The sequence below is a fragment of the Orcinus orca genome, chromosome 12 (genome assembly GCF_937001465.1).
Source record: "Orcinus orca chromosome 12, mOrcOrc1.1, whole genome shotgun sequence".
NCBI classification, from domain to species: Eukaryota; Metazoa; Chordata; class Mammalia; order Artiodactyla; family Delphinidae; genus Orcinus; species Orcinus orca.
Window position 1 is genome coordinate 57,614,016 of NC_064570.1, and position 18,191 is coordinate 57,632,206.

The window sequence follows — 18,191 nt, forward strand, 5'->3', positions numbered from 1 at the left end:
TGGCGGTTAAATTCGGCACCCTCGAGGGCCCTGTGGCTTCACATTAATGTGATCCTAAACTCCGAGAGCAGACCGCCTGGCTTGGGGGGTGACGGAGCCTATTCGCGGAGTACAGGAGCCTGCAGCGCGCTGAGACCCGCGGCCCTCGGTACGCTCGGAAGGCAAGATTTCTTTAAGCCACCTCGAAACCTTTGCTCAGAGTTTCAGCATCGGACCAGCGATTTCTCACCGTTCCAAATGCGGCGCCCAACCAAAACAAAACCGGTTTTGTCCGCTGGGCCCTTCTCACCACCAGCAGTTCTTCTTCTCCCAGAACAGAAGCCCCTCTTCTCTCTGTCCACGGCCCCACACTCCCTGCTTCCCAGGAAGACTCGTTACGAGTCGCGCTCGCCACCGCCCCCGGCCTCAGGGTCGCTCTGGTCGTCGGTGAAGCAGACGTCCACGTCGCTGTCGTTGTCGCTCTTGGGCTCCCCCGGCTCCGGGGGGTAGTCAGGCTCCGCGCCCGGGCCGTCGGCCGCCTTGGCCAGCAGGTTCTGGCCGGGGTGGCGGGACTTGACGTGGCGCTCCAGATCCCGGCGGCGTACAAGCACCTTGCCGCAGAACTCGCAGCGGTAGGGCGTGTTGCCCTCGGCGTGCAGCCGGATATGCTTGTTGAGATTGCTGGGGTCGCCGAAGGGCCGCAGGCACACTTTGCACTTGAGCGGCTTGTAGCCCGTGTGCGTCCGCATGTGGATCTTGAGCCCGTACTTGCGCGAATACAGCTTGCCGCAGTAGAGGCACAGGTGGCCCGTCTTGGGCTTGCCCGCGCCGCCGCCCCCGCTGCCGCAACCCCCAGCGCCACCCGCCGCCACGACGGCCGCGGGCAACGTTCCCGCGTCCAGGCGGCCGCGGCCTTTCCCGGTCGCCATTTCCGACAGTTGCTGCGTGTGCATGGCGATTTCTCGGTCGATGGTAGCCAGGGAGCCCAGCTCGGCCGGGCTCAGAGCGGTCGCCGCCGCCGCCGCCGCCGCCGCCGCCGCCGCCGCCGCCGCCGCCGCCGCGGGTCCACTGAAATAAGAGAGGGACTCCGGATACTTGAGCAGCCCGCCGAAGTGCAGTTTGAGCGGGTGATAAGTGGCAGCGGCCGGTGAGCCGTAGAGTAGCTCCCCGTTGTAGACGGTAAAGGCCGGCACGACGGCGGGCAGGTGGCTGCACTCGCCACCTGGGTAGCCTTTGAGGCCGCCTGCGTCGAGGGCGGGCAGCACGCAGCGCTCAAGGGGCAGCCCGGCCGCCGGGGGCAACTGCGCGTAACGCGCTCCCGGCAGCTCGGCGGCTGCGGGAGGGGCGCGCTCCACGTGCTTGAAGGCGGACGCTTCTTCTGGGGGCCCAGGGAGCAAAGGGAAGCCGCGCAGAGCCCCGGAGCAGGGCAGGCCAGGAGGAGGCGGCGGGTCCCCCGCGAGCAGGCATTTGGGGTGGTGGTGGTGGTGATGGTGCGCGTGGGGGTGATGGTGGTGGCCCGCTTCGCCCGCCGCCGGGTTCTCCCCGCTTCCCGGGCGTCCGCCCACCCGGCCCCCGCCCAGCAGCCTGCTTAAGGCCAGGCTGGCCCCAGGTTTGCCGCCGCCCTCCTCCCGGTAGGGCTCGCAGTGCGCGGCCGCGGCTGCCCTGGCCAAGCCAGCGGGCTTGAAAGCCGAACGCACGCCAGGATAGAAAGCCAAGCCGCCGCCCCCCGCTGGGGAACCTCCCACGATGCCGAGGAAGTGGCCGTGTCCCCGGGCGGCACCACTCATGTCCAGGATGCGCTCCGGCTGCTCCTTGCCCTTCTTGGACGGCCCCCACTTGGCCAGGGGTGGCGAGGTGGCTGAGGGCGCGGAGGAGGCCTCGCGCTTGATGCTCTCCCGCGCTCCGCAAGCCTGGAGGGCCGGCGGGACCTGCGGGTGGGCCCGAAGAGTGCCCGTCGGGGCGGCCGCAGCGAAGTCTGGCGCTGGGGGTTTCGGGGAGAGGCGAAGGCCATCCGCGGCCGGGGCAGCGCCTTGGCGAGCCGTGTGCTCGTGGTGCAGGTAGGCGCGGCCCCCGCCGCTGCTGAGCACACAGTGGAAACGTAGGTGCGCCTTAAGGCTGTTGGGGTATCTAAACGTCCTCCAGCAGTACCAGCAAATGTAGCGCTCCTCCCCTGGGCGAGAAAAAGTGAAAAAGCGACCCAGTGAGAAGCAAGCAAGCGAGAGAGAAAAAAAGCGCCAGCGCGCCCAAGGCAAAGCCCAGGTTTTGACCAGCAGTATGGGAAGAAGCAGTATTCTTGGGTTCCGGCGAATAAGGGAGTTCGGTAGCCCCATTGTAGCGAGGACTCCGAGAAGCCCCAAATGGCCAACTTTGTCACCATCTCCATCCTCTGAGACTACTCAGGGGCCGAGAGGGGTGACCTGGGCCTTTCCAACGAAGACTTCCTCCGGGCCATGCGAGCAAATCTTCCTTGGGAGGTCAGCGCTCAGGCAGGCTGGCCAGGGAAGAGCCGAGAGCAGCTGTTGCTTTAAATCAAGTGTTTGGGGCTGTGCTGGGCCTGGGCCCATCTGTTGGCGTTTGCAGAATAGGTGGCGTATGTCAAGGAGTTTGGGTAAACTGAACAAAGGCCAATCTAATGGTCGTGAGCGCCTCATTACCAGGCGAGACAATATCCTGTATGTATGGGCCATATGTAATCATTCCTTTTCATAGAACAATGTCTTTTATGTCCACTACCCACCCTCCCCACCCCCTCCCAGCCTTAAACACTTTGCCTGAGGTTTTCCTGGAGCGTGACCAACTGAAGGACCACATAGGGACTATGATTTGCTATTCTTCAAAATTATTTGTATCTTTATTTCCTCTTTAACTCCATTTAATTTGATGGGAGAAAAGAAAAAGTCTTATGTCCCGATATTCTAAAAACAGAAGGATGATGTTGCATTACCTTATCAGTTGTTCCACCTGGTAATTAATTAACTCCTAGATAGCTGCACAAATCCAAGCTTAGTAAAGTCCTTGTAAAATATATATGATGTATGTGTGTGTGTGTGTGTGTGTGAATAATATACTCAACTTTTGATAAGTGCACCATTTTATATCAGGGACTATATACATGCTTTTGGCATCAAACCTTTTTTGTGTGTTTAATATTATTAACAGTTGTTTTTAAATTTTGCTAGGGTCTATGAACACAATCAAAAGACACATGTATGAAACAGATTTTGATCACATGGTAGAAGTTAATTTTTACTCAAAAAGATCATGTTACATCCCTACAGAGAACAACGAGCTTGCAATTGGATGTCTTTTTTTTTTTTTTTTTTTTTTTTTGCGGTACGCGGGCCTCTCACTGTTGTGGCCTCTCCCATTGCGGAGCACAGGCTCCGGACGCGCAGGCTCAGCGGCCATGGCTCACGGGCCCAGCCGCTCCGCGGCATGTGGGATCTTCCCGGACTGGGGCACGAACCCGCGTCCCCTGCATCGGCAGGCAGACTCTCAACCACCGCGCCACCAGGGAAGCCCTGGATGTCTTTTTAAATGCTGTGGTTGATCAATAATACTGAAGGGAAGGATGTCTATGAGAAAGAAGTTAGTTGAGCCACAAGGAAGTATCCAAAGTAAATGTCAGTTTCATTAAATGTAATGGGAAAGTTAAATTTTTCCTCCTTGCACACAAGTAGCTTAAACTACTAAAACATTACTACAGAAACAACAATGGGGGGAATTTTCAGATATTCCTCCCTTCATGTATTTTGCTTCTGAATTTGTTTAAAGCAAGTAGTCCTCCCAGATAACTAAGGTGGAAGTTCAAGTAAGGAGCAGATTATTCCAGCTGAAGCCAAGGTAGAGCAGAACGAAAAAGAAGGGAAGAGGATTTGCCTATGTGCCCTATCCTAATTATCTATGGAAGACTTAAACAAAAATCAATTCAATATTTCTGTTGTATTGAACAGCCATGTAAAATAAATCTTCATAAAAAGAGAGGGAGAAGAGACTTCCTGAGTTCTCTTGGTGGGTATGTTGATTTAATATATTAAGTAACCTTCTTCCTGCTAAGTTCAGAACCTCCCTCTCATCACCCCTTTTTAAAGAGAGCACTTTCAGAGGCTGCCCTAGAGTGACTCAGCTCAATGCAAAGCCAAGTAAGCTTTGTTCCTAAAACAAAGAGTCAGTATTTTTGTTAATCTTACTATGGAATTGAAACCCACTGGGGTTAGTCAATATTGGAAGAAGAGCAGTCATCCCTACTTATTTCTTCCTCTTTCCAAGGTTTAAGCAAATGTATGTTTTCTGTTTCACTGTGTTTTTTTGTTTGTTTGTTTATCCTAATGAACTGACATGTTCTCTGGATCCTGAAATCCAACCTATGCCAAAAGTACCAAACACACTTCATAAGTGATTTTGCCTCCTCTCCTGGATGTAACTCTAAGGTGGTCAAGATTTCAAGCACCTCAAAGCTGTGGAAATCAGGGTTCAAAGTAACCCACACATTCCCCAAAAGGAAAATGGTGTCTCTTTTGATATCTGTGACCATATGATGTTTATAGGCTCTATTGACTGAAATGAAAACATGAGGGCCACCACTCAAAAAAGTTGCTTTTGTACTATTTGAGAGTGTCTAAAGAAGGGTGTTCTGTGCAAAAATTCCTGGCCCCCAAAGGCCAGGAGTCCTTGAAATTGTTCTATAGTGGCAGATTTGAGAGTTTTCCACTATGGGGCTTTTGTCATGTTTCCCTTTTACTGGAAGAAGTTGACAAGAGGATGTAATGTGATGCAAGGAACAAACTAAGATAACTTTTATGAATACTGTACATACAGATCTACCCACAAAATCAATAGAATTAGTTTACAGAAGACAGTGACACTCTGAAGTGAAGTGATTCATCATTTTGAATTAACTTCATTCTCTTATTCATTAATTGTTTCTTAAGTCCCACACTAGTATTGAGATCTTTAACTCTATTTCTAAAGGAATGAGATTGAGCAGGAAATTCAGGAGAATGTGTTAAAATAGTTGACGGCATCCATGATGTTGAGTTTAAATATAACTGTGTCTTTAGGAGAAATTACAAACAAAAACAACTGGCAAAGAACAAAGAAAGTCATGGAAGTGTTGTGCAATAACAAGGAGTCTCAAGATCTTAACTATTTTAGCACCTCCCAGCCTTTTTCCACAGGAAGTGTTCCTCAGTGTTCTAGGGAAGGTTTGAAAATGTTTTTCTCTTTAGTTACTGCACCTTAATTTGCATAAATCCGCTCTTGGCTTTGGAAGGGGTCAAATAAATCTGAGAAGAAACTGGGATACATCCCAGTTTCGATTTAAGTAGGGAGAGGGAAATGAATAAATACCATTTAAATGGAAGGGCCTCAGTACCTGCCAACTGACCAGCTGTAAGTACCGTAATGCTTCTAAAATGCTGTAGAAATACGTTACTTTCCTCCAAACCAGTGAATAGATGCCCCTCGGTTTGAGTTACACTTTTTGGAGCTCATGAGGTGGTTACCCTAACACTACGTTAAAGCATCTTTATTGATTCTTAGGTGAGTAAATAACTGTCTCTTTGGGTATGCAATCAGAAAGGATGACCTGCATGAAATTCACGAAGAGTATTTTTTCCCTGCCATCGAGAGCCAGATTATTATGGTTTGTTTTTATCATTTACTGTTGATTTAAAGGAGGTAGTGATGACGTCGCCTCTGCCCACTCCGACAGGGAGTATGAATTCAGTTTTACACGGCGCAGGAAAAAGGCCCTTCAAGTCTAGGGACGGGCCCAAAGACCGGAGGAGGGCTGGACTCTCGCCTACCCGCGCTGACCCGAAGGCTTTCTCAGAGGCGGTACCTTTCTCGTCATGCGTCGGAGTTGCAGTCGTGGGGATGTCAAACCACTGCGCCAAGGAGTTGGAATACCACACGGTCAGCTCCTCCCCTGGCTGGACGTCTCGCAGCGCTCGGTAGAAGATCTGGGACGCAAGGAACAGGACAGCTTGCTGTCATTTCCTGGGTAATCGGTCAAAAAACAACTGAGAGGAAAGGTTCGATTCCGCGCCCTGACTCTGTGTGACGCTGGGAAAACTATTGGACCTCTCTGAACCTCAATTCCCTCATTCTTCAAACCGGGAAAATAATAGTATCTACCTTATAGGGTTGTTGGGACGTTTAAATGAGACCTCTAGCTAAAGTGCTTTGCTCTTAATATCAGTGACTGTTCGGTAGATAGAACTGGCAGTGGGGTGGGGGGGGGAAGCCCACAGTACCTGTCCTCCGGGTAAGTCTGCAATAGCTTCGAGAGTCTGTTCCTGGGGGTTCCTGGCTGCCCGGATTAACCCTATCCACTCCAGGGGGGAGCCCCCCGACTCGTCCACCAGCTCCCCTCTCACCATGCGCACCTGCAACACAAGCAGTGGTCGTTCTCCCCCGTGCCACGACCAGGCCCACAACCCATCGGGCAAGTGTATCCTCCACCCCCAGCCGACTCAGGAAAATGGTTGTGCTCATGTTGGCCAGACCGCTGTGGGCTGCTGGGAGGAGAGTAAGTCCTTAGGACCCTTGCTTGGGGGAGGGAGGAAGAGGGGAGGCTGGCTAGTATAACAGTTCCCCCCCCCCGCCGACCCCGCCCGTCTTGTCCCACTTTGACAGCACGAGGAGTGAAAGCATCCTGCCCAAGCGCCTGGGCACATCTCGTGCCAAGACGTCTCCCACCCCCACCGCATCTCTCCGTCTCGCAGTTTTAAGAGCAGCCCCGACACCGGGCTAGAGACGTTTCTAAGTCAGTCCCAGAACGCAGGGTGTCCCGCGCCTCTTCTCTTGCCTCCGCATTCCAGCGGCACCGCACCAAAACGCGGAGCTGCACGCGAGCCCCGCGGCGAAACTGTCTGAACAAAGCGGCCGCGCGCTGGCCGGCCATTTAAAAGCAATTAAAGCGCGTTTAAAGAAGATGGAGCGGTGCACGGCGAGCCCGGCTATACTACTCTGGGGAAGAGGATGATTGCGTGATGAGCCAGATGCGGGTCCCGTCGACCGGGCCCGGAGCAATTCCTTACAAGAAAGCTGTAGTCTAAAGTCCTCTTCCCAGTCACCCCTGCCCACGCCACCGGACTCCTGCCTTCATTCCTGGTGTCAGTTGGCCGACCTTCGCCCGCTGAGACGCCTCGGGGCGGGCGGGGGCCTGTTAGAACCTCTCTCTGGTCGGGGTTCGCGACGCTGTTCGGGAAGTCGGAGCGAGCGTGTTGGCCCTGACGCCTCCCAACTGCGATTCTGGCCCCTCCGAGCCCGGCTGCAGGCGCTCAGCCCCGGTGCCCCTCGCGGCTGGGCGCTCCTCGTCCTCGGAGTCTGCGTCAGAGCCACCACCTGGCGCACCCTCTCTCCATTCACCCCGAACCCGCAAGCAGACACCCGTGGAAGGAAACACCTGGGGAGGTTCTAGGAACTGAGAGTACCCAAGGATAAATTTTTCGGAGACGATGAGATCAAATTATTTGAAGTCAAATTTAAGCCTCAAATTAGCTCATTGAAGGGCAGAAGGTAAGAAAAGTCCTCAGCGCCTGTGAGTTGTATAAAAGAGAAAAGGCATATTTGCCAAGAGAGGAGAGATGCGGCGGGAGGAGGGGTCGCCTCTGCGAAGAACACCTCAGCGCTCCGGGGAAATCGGGGGTTCCGAGTGGTCCCGGCACGTAAAGAGCCCCACGCACCCCACCCGGGGGCTGTCCCCTCTCAGCCACGTCCTCTCCCCTAGCCCGGCCCACGTCCAGCTCTCGGCTAGTGCGACTTGTGGGAAATGATCGGAGTCCCCTTCCAACTGGCAGAATTGGCAGATAACGACTCAGTCACCCCTTTCCTCCCCTGGCCCTATCCACCCCTTTCCTGGAGGGGATAAGGGGAGGCGAACGAACGGCAGGGGGCGGAGGTCGGAATGGCTAATACCTTTTTCTTGGGCCCGGGTTCCCTGCGGTCTGACAGGTACTTGCCCAGCTTGAAGGTTCCAGGCACCGGCCCGAGGCGCAGGCCGGCCGGGATGCAGCAATCGGCACTCACGCTGGTGGCCGGAGCGCGAGCGGCTCCGTGCATTGCTGCCGCCGCCGCGAGGCAGGCGCTCGGGCGCACTGGGTCCTCGGCAGGGCGCGAGCGACAGAGCCTGAGCCGCGCGCTAGCTGGCTAGCCGCGCCCCGACGTGCGTTCTCCGCCCTCGGAGTGACGCGGCCGGGCCGGCACTGCGCCTTTTCAATCTGGGCGGGCGCCTTTTGGCACCGCTAGCGCAAGGGCGCGGAGTTTGGTGAGAGAGTTGCGCTGCAGAGCAGCTGCAGAGTCCCACCCGAGAGGGTCACATGGAATGGTTCCCTCAGCCCCCTGCATAATCGAGGCCTCTGAATGGCTGGCGCACAATGGTCCAGGCGACCTTCCCATTCCTAAAAATCCAATTTGTCAAGGGCGAAGAAAAGGCGCTGGTGAATCAAAGGTCCGGCGGGACCATTAATCCTCAGCATGGGGCATTGTCCTCGAGACAGTTACGATATTTTAAGTGACAAATCCACTGTATAATTTCTCCATAAATTTTACTTCCTTTTATTGTTCACCGACAAACCAGTTTTGGGAAATAAGTGACTACTTTAAGTCTACTTGGCTGATTCCTTTGAGCCTTGGTCTACTTCAAAGATTTTTAATTCTCTCCCCTTGGCTTTATTGTAAAGGAGATTAAACAAAGAGATGGGGACTGTTTGGAGGACTTGTTAACTTCTATTGATTTCTGGCGTGTGCCATACAGAAATTAGGCAGGTACTTGATGGGAAAACACCAGAAAATACCTACACTTTTTAAATAACGGCCGTATTACCATTTCAGGGGATTGGGTTCAGGCCAGTCCTCTATTTAGAACCGCTTTACCGTTCCCTCTGTCCAGTTTCGCCCCGAAGTATGAAGCGTCCGGACTAGTTTTGGGAGACGAGGTCAGTTGTTCATCTCTGCTCCCGGATGCACCCCAGGGCCGCACTTTCTCTGGAGAATGGGAAGAGGCCGCAGGACCGGACGCTGCGGGGGTTCGCGTGCCCTGACCGCACCCGAGGTTTGAAGAGGGGTTCTGCGGGCTGGGTTTTTAATCATGTCTCCCCTGCACACCAACCGACGACTCAAGTCCTGCACGCTTTTTTTGTATTTTTGAATTTTATTTATTTTTTATACAGCAGGTTCTTATTAGTTATCTATTTTATACATATTAGTGTATATATGTCAATCCCAATCTCCCAGTTCGTCCCACCACCACCACCACCCGCCACTGTCTCCCTCCACCCCTTGGTGTCCATACTTTCTTCTCTACATCGGTGTCTCTAAGTCCTGCACGCTTTTAAGTTTAAAACGAGGATGAATTCCTTGGGGCTAATTTCCCCAGAACCAACACACCAGACTTTTCCTTTAAAAAAAAAAAGGAAAAGCACTATAGCAAAGGTCACAGAAAAGAGGGCGAGGTGGGCGTTGATAACCTCTGCCTTTAGCCCAGTTCGTAAGCTAGGAGAACGAGTACTTCGTTAAACTAGAATGTTCCTCGTTTTCTTTTAGGGAAACCTCCGATTTGCGTGGGGACAATTATTTTCATAAGTTAGGCGAGTGATCAATTTCATTAGATATTTGTGACAGTTCTGCCCTCACCTGCCACGTGCTGCTCACCCCGAGCACCACTTCCCAAATCCAGTGGACCGGGACACGAGGCCGACGTGGTATTCCTGGAGAGGACTGAATGACTCTGTGTTCGGGCCTGGTGTTGGAGGCCCAGCCACTGTACAGATGGGCAGAGGACTCCCCGCTGCCGCCACGCCGAAATCTCCACCAAGCTCTGCCCGCGAAACTGCGGTTCTTAGGCCACTGACGTGGATGACTCTGATTAACAACGGCAGCAGAACGCAAGGTGGCGACAGCTGTATTTTAACAGTTCGTCCCATGAAGCCCTCAAAGAAGCTACGTGTGGCACCCTTCGGTGGAGACCTGAGTTCGCAGTACTGGACAAAGTCAAGAGAATGGGGGTCATTCAGTCTGTGCTCCGTCACTCAAGCCTCGAGGAATTACTTCAGAGCCTCAGTCTCCTAATCCGTAAAATGGGAACGATGATGCAGACTCCTGGCTTCCATTCTGCGATTCACTAGCGTTTGTGCGAAGGTCAACAGCAATGATCTGTAGAGTGAATGAATTTAGGGCGCTCCAAAACTCGCGGTTTGCCTAATAGGGGAATCCAAGCCAGGTCAAGGGTCTCAAGTCTAAGCATCACAAGTCAGGCGGGGTGGTGACACATGGATGGCCGCTAGGTGGTAACTCCAAGGCCTGTGTAGGCGCGGCAGCTGGAGCAGAAAAGAGCCGCTCGGCGGGTCTGGGCGATCATACGCTGCGGTCCCTCTATCCGTGCATCCACACCGTGCCCAGGGCCACTTTCTGAGGGAGCTACCACTGATTTTTTTCCTTCTTAACCCTCCAATTGCTTCTCTTCGGGCCGCGAAGGCTGCCTGATACGGAGAGGAGGGAGCCTTTGATCCAGCTGCCCATGAATGGCAAAAGCCGGGGGAGGGGAGGAGAGGAAGCCGCTCCGAAGAGTTGTAGGGCAATAAATTTAAGCCATGAACATGTCCCTCTAACCTCTGGCCTGGCGACTCCAGGATGACACCCAGTTTAAATTACCAGCACTGCGAGCTGGAAGGGGCGAGTGCGGGGCCTGGGTTCGGGGCTCCTCCCCGGCCCTCCTTAATGAGTGAAAAAGCGTGAACGACACGCGAACAATTTTATCAATAGGACCATGTAAAGGCCGACTGTGAGGAAAGTTATTTATTAATATAGCCAATTGTGGCTGGTTCCCAGCCCCACCAGAAGAAAGGGACTGCGCCAGAGGCATTCACACCAGCTCGCCCAGTTTTATTCTGTCCTGTGGCTCAGAGTTGAAGTTCCCTAAGTGAAATAAATTGTCCACAAAGGAGGAAAGGAACACATTTTCTTTTATTTTTCCTCCCCTAAAAAGCAAGGGTGAAACCAATCTAATGTGCCCAGTGGAGCAAGATGGGCCGTGAAAGGCTGGGTGTTAAAAGTAAAAGCGGACTGTGCAGCAAATGGGATGGAAAATTAAATGAAATTAAATAGCTTGAACGGCCGTATTGTCCCTTATTAAAAAGACACATTAATTACATGGTCTCAGCCTTATTCAAAGACAATGTTGAGACTCAATCAAAACATTCCACTTGGCTTTTTTATGGACTGAAAATGGACGTCCAGAGGCCCCGTTAAAGCGAAATCCCTTCTGCGCCGAGGTGCGGGGCCAGGAGGGTTTGGGGGCGGCCCACTGCGGAACCGCGCGGCCAATGGCGCCGCGCGGGTAACAGGTTGCCCCTAAACAGGCGTGGGCGCGGGAGAGCAGCGGCCCTTCCGCCACAGGGGGAGCCTGCCTGGAGTCCAGTCCCACCGCGCCGCTGCGCTCAGCGGGCCTGCGCCAGGGGGCGGCCCCCGCCCGCGCCTGCTGGCGCCGGAGCGCCGGGCTGGAGACGCTGCCGCGCCGCGCACGTGTGACCCTGCTGGGCTCCGCCTAGAGAGAAAGAGCCCCAGCAGGACTTCTCGCTGAACTGCGGGTCTCCCGGGCTCAAAGTCCTTGGGCTTCGGATCCCCAGGGCGGCGGAGCTGGCTGCTCACCCCCCTCCGTGGCGCTTGGCCTTGAGGACTCGGTTGTTGGGCAGTCACCAACCCCACCCCACTCCTTGGCCCACGCGCAGAGTCCCGAACCCCGGGTTGGAGGGAGCGGTGCGGGGTCAAGGACAGCAGGCGAGACCCGGGCGGAGGCAGAGGCCTGGGTCTCCACCGAGTTTGGGCCGGAGGTGGCCTGGCCGCGCCCCTCAATGGTGTCCGCGCCGGCCGGGCGGGCGGGTCAGCGCGGACCAGCTGCGCGGCCCCCGAGGCGCGGGTGGGACATTAAGGCCGAGTCTGAATAGGGCGGCGGCGACGACGGGCTCTGGGAACGCCACCAGATGACACGCCGGCGACGGGGCCGTTTTCCCCTTAATTGCGAGGCCGGTGGGTGCGCCGCGGCCGGGAGGCTCCAAACGCGCGCCCAGGACTCAGCCGGGACGCCGCTGGTGGGTTTTGTGGTGCCTTTTTTGTTGTTTTTTAAGTCCTTCATTGGAAGCGGCTCAATAAAAGTATTCAGAGCCCCTCTCAAGTTGCCTTTTAACCGGAGTTCCCCAACTTATTTCTTGGTTCTTTCGGTTGACATGGTGCAAAGAAAAGTCAGCGAGCTGTGTTGCTGAATTGCAATGTCTCGGGGCACCTTCACATTCAACGCTCCTCTGCCTGCCGCTGCCGAATGAGCCCGCACTCAATTCGATTTTCCTTGCTGTTGGGCACATTTAGGAGCGCCTCTATTTGTGAAGTTCATTTCTAGGCAAATGTATTCAAGAGCTGATGGGAATGAATAGGACCGTGTGTCAGCCGCCCCTAATTGGGATTAAAGCACTTAGGAGCATATGCAGAGAGTGACAGAAATTCTCAGGTTGCATTGTGTTCAGACTTCCACCCGCTTGGACACTCCTCCTCCAAAGGAGATTTATAAAGCTTGCAGGGAGAAACTGAGGAAAGCAAAGCGAAATGGAAAAGAACCGGGCTAATGGCTCAGGATGGGGCTGTGGTTCAGCAAGTGGTGGTGACAGCTTCTGAGAAAAGATGCTGGGGGATAATTGAACGCGGGCGGGGGAGCGGGTCTGAACTCTTTAATCAGAAAGGCGGAGAGTTAAAAGGCAAAATAAAGATGTTCTTGAGATTCCCAGACGGTTTTCCCCCCTTCCCCCCGCCCTTGAAGAGCTCGGCTTTCTTTCTCTTTATCTCTGCCTCCCATCCCCATCCGCAAAGAACATACCCTCTCTTGGGGCAATAATAAGAACAATTTGGTATTTGAATGGGGGGGAAGAGTCAAAAGAAACAAAAGTATCTTCTTTTGTATGTTAAAGAGAACTTCACACCCAAATAAGTCAATGAAAATATTTGCTGATGTATGTGTAAAATATACACACACTATGTTAAAACACAGGCATAATGATAAGTATTCTTGTACATTCAGATGTGTATATAGATGTATATTCTCTTGTAAATCTCCACTCCAAGGTGGCTGCTGGGTTTGAGCTGAAGGAGACAAGGCCTTTTAAAAGCTGAAAATCAGCCTGAGTTGAGGCTGGGACAGTTGTCTAAGAAGAGAGCAGTGACAGCCTCTTTTAGCCCCTGAGGAGCAGGGAAGCCAGAAATGACAGATGAACACTACACAAAAGAATAGTGAAGGGGAATACAGATTATCTGAATTTCCTTGTTTCTAAGCTCAGGGACAGATGGGGACCTCTCACTTTAGGTGTCATTTTGGTACCATAAGAATGTATCTCCCACCCCACCCCCCCAAAAAAAGAATGTGTTTCCAATTAAAAATTATTTTGAGATTTAATTTTTTAAAAATCTGCATGGGGCAAGAGAAAAAAGAGGGAGAAAAGAAAAACAGTTGATGTGTGGACCTCAAGAAGGAATAATAACCAGTGGTTTTTGTAATAAATTTCTACTCAAAATTAGGTTCCCAAACTCAATATCTTTGGGGACACTTCCCCCTCCCTGCCTCCTGCCTGGTGGGAAGGTGAGTTCTCCAGTTACAAGGAGGCTGTCTGGGCCGAGAAGATGACCATGTGACAGATGAACAATCCCCATTGGTGAGCCGTAAGTCAAACATTTTTTCTCTCTTCAGTTCCTCCACAGGCTAAAACCCCTTCTCCCCAGGCGAGCCCACCTCCTGAAGAAAGAACACGTAAATCTATGTTCAGGAGACACAGAATTTTCCTTTAACCCGTGACCCAGTGGTGCATAATGGGAGGAAACTATCCTAGCAGATACCTGTGTAATCCCTAGGACAACCTGTGAGTGATGGAAGTTCATCAAATGGTCATTATGATAGCAATAGGAACAGAACAATAAAAATACCCAGCTCAATGTCACAACTAAAAATCAAACTCAGGTTCATAACCAGCATCTCTGAATAACAATTAGTAGGTTCACTAGTAGGATCCTGTGTACTATCCTAATGTCACCACGAATTATGTGTTTGATTGAAAATGCGACGCCATCGCTTGTGTTATTCGTGCTCACATTATTGTGTCCATGACCAAATGGTGATACATTTTAGTTTCCTGAAAGCATGTTTGAATTTTATAGTAGGGACTTCATTTTATGGTAGGGATTCACATTCAGAAAAGCTTTCAAATATATATATGATCACAACATAAAAATTAAGTAAGGTTATGAAAGGTACGTTTTTATACATATATACAAAACATTTTTCTTAAACAGTTTTATTGAGATATAATTCACTTACCGTACAATTAACCAAATTAATTCAATTGTACAATTCAATGTTGGTGGGTTTTTCTTTTTTTAGTATATACACAGCATTGTGCAACCATCACCACAATCTGATTTTCGAACATTCTCATCTCCCCTCCCCAAAAGAAAGCCCATACCCATTTCCTATCGCTCCCCATACGTTCCCAAATTTCCTAGGTATAGGCAACCACCAGTGCATTTTCTGTCTCCAAAGGTTTCCTTATGCTGTAAGCATAAGCATTTTATATAGATGGAACCATATGATATGTGGTCTTTTGCAACTGAATTCTTTCACTTAGCATAATTTATCAAGGTTCATCTATGTTGTAGCATGCATCAGTATGTCATTCCTTATGTATGGATAATATTTTATTGTATAGATATATCATATTTTATTTATCTATTTATCAGCTGATAGACCTTAGGATTGTTTCTAATTTGTTATTATGTATAATGCCACTATGAACATTTGCACACAGCTTTCTGTGCGCATATATGTTTTCATTTCTTTTTGGATATGTACCTATGAGTGAAATTGCTGGGTCTATGTTAAACTCTTTGAACAAGAGTTTAACTGTTTTCCAAAGTGCTGCACCATTTTACATTCCTACCAGTGGTGTATGAGGGTTCAAGTTTCTTCATATCCTCCAACATTTCCTATTATCTACCTTTTTTTACTATACCCATCTTAGCGGGGGTGAAGTGAAATCTCATTGTAGTTTTGGTTTGCATTTCCCTAGTGACTAATGCCCAATCATCTTTTCATGTCCTTCTTGCAATTTGTTTATCTTCTTTGGAGAAATGTTTATGCAAATCCTTTTCCCATTTTAACTGTGTTGTCTTTTTATTATTGAGCACACATACATTTTTATAACTTTTAAAATGCCCAACACAAAACAGGCTGTTAGGTTTAACCATCATAACAACACTATGAGATAGACTTTTTTGTGAGGTAGATTTTTTTTTTTTTTGTGGTACGCGGGCCTCTCACTGTTGCGGCCTCTCCCTTGCGGAGCACAGGCTCTGGACGCGCAGGCTCAGTGGCCATGGCTCATGGGCCCAGCCGCTCCCCTGCATGTGGGATCTTCCCGGACGGGGCCACCAGCAGGCGGACTCTCAACCACTGCGCCACCAAGGAAGCCCTGTGAGGTAGATTTTATTATTTATCTTCTACCAATGAGAAAAGTTCAGAGGCGTTAAGCAGCTTGCTTAGAGTCACATAACAAATAATAGATAGAACTCCTCCCACACCTTCTGAGTTCAAAGCCCAGTCTATTTTCACTTGACCACATTATATTCAGAAGTTTTAACTGACTTCACATATCTGCTCTTCTCCATGAGGATCATTAAATTATCATGGGATGTCCTAGTGATTGAGAGAGTGGGCTCTAGAGTCAGACTGCCTGGATTCAAATCCTGCCTCTGACACTTACTAACCGTGTGACCTTTAGCAAAAGGAAACTTTCTATTCTTCAGTTTCTTCATCTGTATAATATGAGTAATAAGGAGACCTACTTCACAGCGTTGTTGAGAAGATTATGAGATGTTGATGGAAAGTGCTTAGCATAGAGCTCAGGACAGAGGATGTACTCAAGAATGTTAGTTAGTAATATTTTTTAATGATACTTATGGTACTGTACTGCTAGGCTGGGAATTGTACATGATAAATTAAATGGAGCAGGACTTCTGACACCAGAGGCCACTTAGGCAGGCAGTCACATAAGATATAGATATGCATATCTCAGAGCAACAAATAATGCATGAGGGGAAACCTCACTTTATAGACATATTCCAGCTAATAAATGAAGAGTTCAGGGACTCAAATATTATTGTTCTGCAACCCTTCATGGAATAATGGATGCAGGCAATGATCTCCAATGATGACTAGCATCGCAAAGAGCAAGGCTCCAAATGGAAATATGCAACACTGCCTATGAAACAGACTTGTCAGTACAAGCAAGCAAGCAAATGAAATGAAACCGGTATCTGATTTCTCTGATAATAGGAAATAGAGAAGACAGATGAACTTGATCAACAAATCCTCGGGGATACGGTCAGAAAAACAGGCTGTGGAACGCTCTACTGGACAAATGACCTGTTTTTATTTTTCACAAATAGGTTGCAAGGGGAAATAAGAAAGAGAGGGGGAATAAAAAGATTTAAAGAGACTTAAAGGATATAATGGTTTTAAAATATGTCCACAGATTCTTTGACAATCCTCCCTTCTAAAGGTGGAGCCTCGAGTGTGAGTCAGATTTAGTAACTCGTTTGTAATGAAGTGACAGTGTGTGATTTTCAAGACTAGGCCATAAAAGGCATTGCAGATTCCACCCTGATAATCCTAGAACTGACTAAATATTTAATGATACGAGAGAGTAATGTTAATTACAAGTGGAGTAATTATAGTATGTTTAATTTTTTAGTCCTTATTTTTCAGAAATACACACTGAAATATTTAAAGATTAAATATGATGTCTAGGATTTGCTTCAGGTAATTCTAAGGTTGGGGGCAGCGGGTACAGGTATAGATAAGGATTTTTCAATCGCAGCACTATTGACATTCTGGACTGATAATTCTTTGTTGTGGGAGCTGTTCTGTGCATTGTAGGATGTTTAGCAGCGTCCCTGGCCTCTACCTACTAGATGACAATAGAATCCTTCCCCTAATTATGACACCAGACATTGCCAAAATGTCTGGCAATGTCTGAGGGTCAAAATTACCCCAGAGAGAACCACTGGGTATGGATGAAACAAAATTGGCCATAAATTGATAACTGTTGGATTTGAGTGATGGTAACGTGGGGTTCATTACGCTATTCTCTCTACTTTTGTATGTGCTGGAAATATTCCAAAATAAAATGTTATTTTAAAGTAAGATTTAATTAAAAGAAAAAACAGTAAGGCAGAAGAGATCAGAGGCAAGCAATGGGTATGTATATGTTGCTAATAGCCCACTGAAATCCGTGGGGAAAAAAATAGGTTCTTTGGTTCTATGATCTTTTAAGAAGCTGTACGAGGGATGAGCCAGAGGGAATGTGTTGAGTTGCAGAGTCTGTGATCTAAATGGCCATCTGGAATCTTCACAGCTACAGTGGTGCCCCACCAGGCTTAAGGAACCCACAGGCACAGTGTCCAAAGCTCTCACAGTCAAAAATGTTAATCCCGTGGCACTAAATAAAACTCTTACTCCTACTCTCAGTTGAAACAGAAACCACCAAATGTGTTCCGCACTTAAGACAATTATAAATGGCCTACATTCATTCTATTGGTACAAATACCTTCTCTTAAAAGAAATCAGGGGCTTCCCTGGTGGCGCAGTGGTTAAGAATCCGCCTGCCAATGCAGAGCACACAGGTTCAAGCTCTGGTCCAGGAAGATCCCACATGCCACGGAGCAACTAAGCCCATGCGCCACAACTACTGAGCCTGCGCTCTAGAGCCCGTGAGCCACAGCTACCGAAGCCCACGTGCCTAGAGCCCGTGCTCCGCAACAAGAGAAACCACCGCAATGAGAAGCCTGCGCACCGCAACGAAGACACAATACAGCCAGAAAAAATTTTAAAATATAAAATAAATCAGTGAAGTTATTTTACATCCATCCTTGACCTTTGAAGTCTTGCAGTTCTGTTTTGGAGAGCAGTAGAAGGAAAGAAGGCAGCGGGGAGGAGGAGAGTCTTCTGTATTACTACTGAGTTTGGGGGTACTGTGCCCCTAACGTGATGTCCTAAGGCATACCTTCATCAGTGAGGGTTATGTATTGTCATGGGTTGAATTGCTCCCGTCAAAATTCATACGTACCACAGAATGTGACGTTATTTGGAGATAGGGAATTCACAGAAGTAATCGAGT

General features: G+C 49.9%; 1 protein-coding gene across 1 annotated transcript; it reads right to left on the bottom strand.

Annotated features, from left to right (window-relative positions):
• Positions 1 to 200: 200 nt before the first annotated feature.
• On the bottom strand, positions 201 to 8,086 carry PRDM13 (PR/SET domain 13). The gene is made up of 4 exons (XM_004264860.2): positions 7,903 to 8,086; positions 6,237 to 6,368; positions 5,822 to 5,942; positions 201 to 2,149 (listed from the first exon to the last, which is right to left on the bottom strand). The coding sequence occupies exons 1-4, from the start codon at positions 8,044 to 8,046 to the stop codon at positions 375 to 377; spliced, it is 2,172 nt and encodes a 723-aa protein (XP_004264908.1). The 5' UTR covers positions 8,047 to 8,086; the 3' UTR covers positions 201 to 374.
• Positions 8,087 to 18,191: the final 10,105 nt, after the last annotated feature.